Source organism: Carya illinoinensis, chromosome 7, assembly GCF_018687715.1.
Source record: "Carya illinoinensis cultivar Pawnee chromosome 7, C.illinoinensisPawnee_v1, whole genome shotgun sequence".
Lineage (NCBI taxonomy): Eukaryota > Viridiplantae > Streptophyta > Magnoliopsida > Fagales > Juglandaceae > Carya > Carya illinoinensis.
Window position 1 is genome coordinate 40754724 of NC_056758.1, and position 8421 is coordinate 40763144.

At 35.2% G+C, this 8421-nt stretch overlaps 1 protein-coding gene across 1 annotated transcript; it reads right to left on the reverse strand.

The window, feature by feature from the left end:
• Nucleotides 1-1862: 1862 nt before the first annotated feature.
• LOC122314686 (putative lipase ROG1) lies at nucleotides 1863-7630 on the reverse strand. Its single transcript, XM_043130194.1, has 10 exons — nucleotides 6907-7630; nucleotides 6758-6825; nucleotides 5509-5579; nucleotides 4974-5243; nucleotides 4362-4522; nucleotides 4225-4280; nucleotides 3978-4030; nucleotides 3777-3906; nucleotides 2932-3029; nucleotides 1863-2315 (listed from the first exon to the last, which is right to left on the reverse strand). The coding sequence occupies exons 1-10, from the start codon at nucleotides 7200-7202 to the stop codon at nucleotides 2241-2243; spliced, it is 1278 nt and encodes a 425-aa protein (XP_042986128.1). The 5' UTR covers nucleotides 7203-7630; the 3' UTR covers nucleotides 1863-2240.
• Nucleotides 7631-8421: the final 791 nt, after the last annotated feature.

Here is an 8421-nt window from a genome sequence, read left to right on the forward strand (position 1 = left end):
ATATTAATATATACCTGCAGGTATGAATCTACGTATCAGCTACCTGGGAAGAAGATGATCAATATCGATCTATACTGTCTTTTAGGGTATATATATATATACCTATATATATTTCTGAAAGAGTATGACGGGTGCATGGGATCGATCGACGTCAGCTAGCTGCATCGGAAGATCGAGAGAAAAGCAGCAGTACATACGGCGCGCGCGAACGTTTGGTTTATACAAGATGATCAGTCTACGTATATATACCTCGTGTACTTTGTGACTCCTGCGATTAATTGCTCGTCAGCTGCATCACTGAATCGTTCATCAAGTGCATGCATGCATGCGTATATAGCTACTACGTACAATTCTAGCTAAGACGTGCAAATTCAAACAAATCATGTCATTGCATTGGAAGAGTACGCCCACTACAGATCATTAGGGTTGGCCGACCCAGGATCGATTTCACTCAGCATGCGAGTAGAGGATATTCAATAAATTAATAATTTTCACAGGATATAAATTATATTAATAGAAATTTGGAAAGGTAGCAGTGACAACTCGATAATAATTTCTATCGTGTCATTTTCAGAATAAACAAATAATATTTTATATAAGTTATCCTTACAACTAGCTAGCTTATATATATATATATATTCCTCACCTAATGTGCTATTTTTTTAAAAATTTCTTTAATATTTGAAAAAATCACAAACTCATTAAAAAATATTTTTTTAATTATTAAGTAAAAATAAAATAAAATAAAATAAAAAAGTAAATCGGTGAAGATTATAGGTGGGAGTATATATAGTTTTCCCACACATGTACACACACACATATATATATTGATAAGAGAAATGTCGTAATTAAAGTTGCCGACCTAAACAAATTAAACATTAATACATACATTAATTGGGAAAAGAATTAATATATTATCGACTATGAATTTTTACAATGATCATGTCCTTAGTTCGACTTTAATGTATTTGTCAATTTAATTAATTTACTTGATCATGAGTTAGTTAACTCCTGATCGATCTGTATGTAGTAATATTTAAATTTAGATATCAAAGAAAAAGAAGAAGTTGTATTCCACACTTTTGATTCTTTTTGATAGGTAAAACAAAACAATATTAATTAAAACACATAAAAATATTCCAAACTTATGATTCTTAGTTCATGCCTGACCAATCCACTATATATCTTTTTGCCAGCTAGCGTTCGATCAGGAGAGAACAAGAAGCAGATCTAATGATACTGGTAACCCATACGTACTGGGTTGGAACCAAAAAATAAAAAAAATAAAAATCTCGAGATACTTATTGAGGCACTATCATATTTTACGCCTGATTATTGGTTATGACGAGTTAATTTGGACCAAGTCATAATTGAAATATATAGCTAGGTTCCATAAAAATAAATAAATATTTATTTGGTCAGAAATCTATTTCAAGTTAAATTATTCATAAATAGCTGGCAACCCTCAACCTTCCGATTGGGATATGAAAATTTTATTCCCAAACATCTTTCACGATCATCCGACTCCAAGGCCATTAGCTTGTATTGCACAGTATTTAAGTTATTCAAACTGTTCCAGAAACATTGGCCATGTTTAGTTTGACCCAAGTGATGAAAGTCTTGCTTTTGAGGTACCACTCATTCAAGATTCAATGTTCAACACTTTATGCGTGCAAACAAGACTTTAGGATTACATATCTTGGTTAAAAGTCAACGATTTAACCAGTTCAATATAAGAAACTTTCGAGGGTGCTGTGCACAGGACATGAGTTTAATTACTTTGCAGGGATGAATCCGAAGGGCCCTTGCCTTGAAGAGGTACCCCGACATAATAATAATAATAATAAAATTACTTCTCAGAATTATTTGAAAAAAAATTTGACGTGTTTATTATTGGATTTTGTCAATAAAACTCCCTAACATATTTCGGGAGAACAAATCTACTATCCTGATATATCCCTCTTCCAGAGACATATGTAATTAATAAAACAGACTTAAGTACTCTAAAACTATTTAAAAATGCGTATGTATCTATATGCAGCCTGGCCCCTGGGTACCTAGCTTCGTTTGGGGCAACTACTCTCCCTCTCTAAGTAAAGAGAATATCATACCTAAAATTTCCCTCCCGGCTTGTATAAAGTACTCTTCTGGAACTTTAAACTCCCATCTTGTCCTTTCCCTCGTTCCCCGGATGGAGACATGATGATCCATACAAGTATGCTACAATGGCAAGTCAGCAGCTATGCTAAGAGAAAATTGTCAATCGTGTGTTGGACCACGTCTGCTCCATCAGAATTGATACAGAATGTTTTCACCTGAACAGGAAAAAAGAAGCAGCAGCAGCAGCTCAGAATCGCTTCGAAAATGCTTTTAAAAAAGTTTCTAATTTTGTCAATCAACTATCTATCATTCCAACTTGTCTTTCCAATTTCGAAAAAAGTCCCATTGTTAATTAATACAATTCAGTATTTGTCATCTCTTACCGTCACCATGAAGATTATTACTGCGAAGTTTTTTTTTTTTTTTTGTTTCTTTTTTCTTTTGTTGTCCTGTCATTGTTGACATGACTTGTGAGGCCAAGTCTTACAAAATCATAACATATTGAGACACGTGACACGAACGTGACTCCACATCTGTAGCAGCCACAAACGATGCACGTGCATGTCATGTGTCTCCATCTCTTCTGCTAATAGTGTGAGACCTGTGCGATGACAAAAATGCCAGGCCAGCAGGGCAACAAAGTTGTGGAAAAAATATTATATATATAACTGGTATGGAGACGGTATGAGAGGATAAGGGTGAAAGCAATCGATAGTTAAATAATGGTTTTAAAAACTGACAAAACCCGGTAGGAACCAACTGATTCATGATCAGGTCACATAGATACAAAAAAATTGTTCTGCATGATGACTTTCAAGAGTAAAAACCCACCTGAATGGTACTGTGCGCTAGATATCTTTGTTTACTTCCACGGAAGCTAACATCAACCCGATCCCAACTCACTTTTGTTAAACCTCTTAGCATTTCCTCTACAAATGTTGTAAAATGATACAATGAGTGAAAAAAATATCCGAAGTGACAATTTCTAAATCAATCAATATCTTAAAGTTTCGAATATGTAGAAAATCATGGGTCTGAAATTACACACATGTATCAAGGGTCATTTACTTGGGTATTTTGTAACCTTCTATATAAGATACTGAACCGACACCAACAGCAAATCTCCGAGGCAGCCATCAGTCCACAAACCCCCCCCCCCCCTTTTTTCTCTCCCTCCCTTTTATTTTCGAACAATTAATAAGAGCTTGGAGATATTTTCCCTTCCCTCGTTTTTCATGTTTTAAATTATTGACCAAAAAATGGACCGAATGGGAAATCATCGTATACCTATTTTAACTAGTTGGTCCTCAGATACCACCGTTAATGTTGTTCTGTAATTCCTAAATCCCAACCCACGAGGAGGAATTGAACTCAATTAGTATAGAACTGTGCCAATAATTTCTAAGCCTGCCTTCCCTAGAGGCCCAGAGGGACAAGAATTCAGATCCATGCCTAAAAATCCATAATCCAACAACTTCTTTGGTTGCGTGGCCTCCTAATCATTAAATTTATTAGGACTCCGCTTTGGCACTTCCTTCCAACCAATACTACCATAGGTCAAGGCAGATCTATCACATCCTTCCTGGTAGTCTTGGCTAGAGTTCATAATATTCAGTAACCAGTATTTTTGTAGGCCAGATAGAAGAGAAAAAAAATAATAAGGATAATAAGGATACCTTCTAAATGAATATTCTTGTGTCCATTGACTTTAGCCTCCAAGGGGATTTCTTGTTGGTTGCTGGAAGTTTCTGCTGTCTCCACATTTACAACATGCGGATATTTGTCACCTCTAGAAAGACGCAAATGCTGATTGAGGGAATAGCAGTTAGATTAATTCAAGATAAAATTCAAATTTCCATGACAAGTTTCAAAATTACCTTTGGGAGCTCATCTCGACGACGTAGAGATGATGTACTCCATCCCACAAGTTCTATTGAAGGTGTCAAGTTATTCATGTAAACAGTGAGGATGATTTCCAAGAGGAAAAAAAAAACGTGAGAGAACCTAATGATCAGACTCATCCTCAACTATTTGATTTTCATATCTGAACCTCCACATATTTGTCTGGCAAAGATTTTTCTTCAAGAATGTCCAAAAAGAGAGAGAATAACAGTAAAAGGATACGGTCAAATCGTATGTTTGAATAGGCAACACGTTTCTTGAAGGACCGCAAAGCAGACCTGCAGAAACAAGATGAGATATAATGACATTCTGTAATAATTTGAGTTGTCTGTAGATGCTAATGTCGCACAAGAACTCACATAAATTTAAGATCTTCTTCATCATTAGCCATCCGAAGAAGCAGGGGAGGTTTTCCATCATCATTGTCGGTCAAAAATAGATGTTTTCCAGTTTTACCAAGAAACCATGACGCACGGGATGCAACTTTTTCCAAATTGTAAAAGCCACAAAACAGAGGAACCTGAAAACAAAAACCTGTACAAATTGAGAAACTCTATGAACAAGAAGCCATCCTTGATGTTCTTATATTCTTCATGTAAATGCCATTAGTTTTGTTGCATTTTTAAGTGCCTCTTTCAGAGACACATCTCTGAAAATGATGCTAGTCTGCCCAAAGAAAATTCAAAAGTAAGAAACTCAAAACTATATCAAGTAGTTGATACAAAATTAAATATATGTTGCTGTCAGGAAAACCCTCTTGAAGTCCATAAATAAGTATTTTTTTGGGATGAGAATTTACTGTTATAAAATATCCTGACAAATATGAGGATATAAACTTAAATTTCGTCTCATAAGAATTAACATAGTTTACATACCAAGTAGCACAAAAAAGAAAGGTATCTGTTAACATCTAATCGAGCTCTTCATAATAATACACCTGAGAATGATATTGCAAGGGATAAATGAACCACCTGCTTATGCCCTCTTGAACCAAGGTGTGGGGTGGCGTAGGTTATAAAATTAATTGGTTCCAGTCCGGCAATCTTTCCTTTGAATTTCTCCTCCACACATGGATCTCCAGACCCATCACACCTACACTCTCCATTTCCCTGTGAAAACTCCCTCATGACATCTCTTCCATAAAGCTTAGCAATAGCATACCTTGCTATCAGGCCACCCAGCGAATGACCAACAAATGAAATCTTCTGAACTCCTGGGTGACGTTTTATAACTGATATAACCTGTAAATGAGTGTTCTTTTATATTCTTAAGGTTGCAGAAACTTCAATTCAAGGAGTGCTTTACAAACAGAAATAAGTGTTCTTGAACACATCTGAGCCACAAATGAAACAGAGGAAAACCACCTTAAAGGCTGGTAGTTGGTTCTGACAGAAAATTTGTAAAGAGTGATCTCATTCAATAAGAGAAGAAAATCATATTTGCCAAGGAAAAGAAAATAAGGGAAGAAGGAAAATTGGTCATTTAAATGGCCAAACCACAACCCACCTCTTTTGCTAATCTTTCTCCCATTATATCAACACCATCAAATGTCAACATTGAAGAATTACATTTACTGCCTGCGTTGCACATTAACCATACACAATTCATTTTATAGTAGAAACCGAGAACACCAATAGACATCAAACCATGCAGTCAGAAAAATATCCTTATGACATGTGTATATGCCATTACATATACTTGAGCTCATTGGAGATAGAAAAGTAATGCACCCCCAGCGGGCCAGCAGGGTTGTAGTGAACGAGCTATCCCTTGAGGAAATTCCATCAATATTATGAAAAGTGAGTCATAATTCTTCTTTATCTTAGATACAGACCAATTATTATACTTCAAGGATAATAAGCACCAGCTTTTAAAATGCTTTAAACATCCAATATTTATACTATAATTCATCCAGATTTCTGCAGAAGGCAGACAAACGACCATGAATGACTAACTGGATAATATCTCCAGACACGACAAGTTAAAATAATACCAGCGCATAAGATAGTGCTGGCATCAGCTTCTTAAAGTAGATGTTTCTTGATCTACGTATAGGATACTTTGAACTTTACATCCCTTAATTTTCTTTCAATCTTTGTACTCATTAAAACTTGAAAATCTTTTTTCAATTGTCATGTTCATTAAACAAGAGTTTGTTTGGCTTGAGTCGCAAACCAGGAGGGGAAATAAATAAAGCACCATAATAGAGGACCACATGTGTAAAAAGTAGAACGAAAGTGAACATGAAAACTGTTTACCTTCAAATATTTAAAAGATACAAGATACCGCGTATAAAATGTATCAGAGGAATGTGTTAGTGTGTGTGTGCGCGTGTGTGCCAGCACAAGTCCATACTTCATAGACCCAATCCCACTATGATGAATCAAGTAAATCTTCCGTGATGAAATCTAATTTATGATGCCATACTTTCCACCCTCCTTGATTAATTCGCACAACTGCTATAATTGGACCCCAATATTGATCAGATGATATTCTTAATACGTAATTATGTTGATTGGGGCCTTGAGCAGAATTGCAAGAGAATAAAATGGTAATGTTAAGATATTTATAAAACATATCTATAGCCATGATATGAACAAATAAATTACATCACATAAAGCCAACAGATGCATAACAACAATGTTAATCGCAATCGATAATGAGACAAATTTATGTGCCTTTATCAATCATAAATACTGATACCAGGCATTGAGAAAAAACCGATAATAAGGGGTGAAAGGGTTATAAAACTCACAGTGAACAATAACATCTTCGGGATATTTCTTCAAAAACTGCTTTGCGGCAAATCTCCAATTTTGAGCACTGCAGGGACGCATTAAGTCATAACCGAGAGTAATCAAACTAATCCAAATTCAAACAGAAAGATATGGGGCTGATGGCTACCTGCCAATGAGACCATTAACCATTACAACAAGATGGGTGGGGGAGGAAGTGCGACGCTCTCCATCACCGCCAATAACCTCCATGTCGAAATTTCCCTCCCGATCATACTCTGTTTTCAGACATCCAAACCGAAGCTTCCAGGACGACGGCTTTTTGTCCTTCTTCTTGGTCGTCTTCTTGTCACTCTTCTCTCCGAACTTGATCTCGTTCGGTCCTTCTCCTCCTGCTCCTCCACCATTTACTTCCATTTTGCTTACAGTCTTCGAAGAAACCCCTTCCAAATCCACCGAGGCCATCGAGTGCGCGATTGAGATTTATTGAGGGGTCGTCGTTTTGGTTTGCGTATGACGTTAAGAAGCAGAGAGGGAGTCGAGGACCGTGGTGGGTTTTACTTGTGCAGGCGCAATGAAGGGAAGTGGTTACATATTATAGATTCGATTTCGTGCGGATGGGACCGACCGTGGGTCCCAACATTGAACACGACCATCGGGAAGGAGAAGAAGAAGAAGCAGCCAACGCCGGCGCCACACCTGACCCGATTGGGCAAACCATCCTTGGTTTTTGACTTGTTTCCGGATTTACGTTGATCAATGAGTCAAGATTGGGGTTTCAAACTTTCAGGGATGATTCTTCCATGACCCATACTCGTTCCGGATGGGTTTGCGAACGACTTTTCGTTAATATTTGTTGCGTTGTACACGAGTCCTGGATCCTTTGGATCTGGAAGGTGAGTGACAACAAGCAATTCCTTGTAGCATTATTATTTTTTAATTAGAAATATTAAAGTAGTTCTAATCTGTAAATTTCGATCAAGTAGTACGTTCACAATTTCTTGTTCTACATCGTAGATTTTTTTCACAATTTTTCTGATTTCTCGTATGGTTGTACGTAAGATAAGATAAAATAAGATATATTGAGATGAAATAAAATAAAATGATATTAGATAAAATCTATATTTATTTATAGAAATGAGATAAAATTAATTTTATTTTATTATAATTAGTAATATGATGAGATCTACAAGTACTAGAAGTAATTTTTATAATATTTTATTTGTTTAATCGTTGGCCACGACACCATTTTATAATATGAAAGTTTGACTTGCTTTCATATTTTGACCTTTTTTTATTCTTTTATACCATTTGGTCAATTTTTTTGTTTATTTATTTATTGATAGTGTAATTTTTTTTTACTTCCTTTATTTATTTACTTTATGTGTAAATATTTTTTCTTTTAATCAAATATTTTACTGCACGTTCGATATAATTTTTACTTTTTTTACAGTATATATTTATGTCAATATACTATTTATTTAAAATATATTATTGAATAAAATATTATTAAAATAAAATGAGATCTGAAAAGATAAAAACTAATAGATCAAAATACGTGTTTATAAAATACCTGACAGTATAAAAACTTTAAAAAATTTTCAAAATTTTAATTTTCAGTCGCAAAAGTAAACAAGGCTACAAAACATGAAAAACAAAACATTTTTCAACTTCAACATCTCAA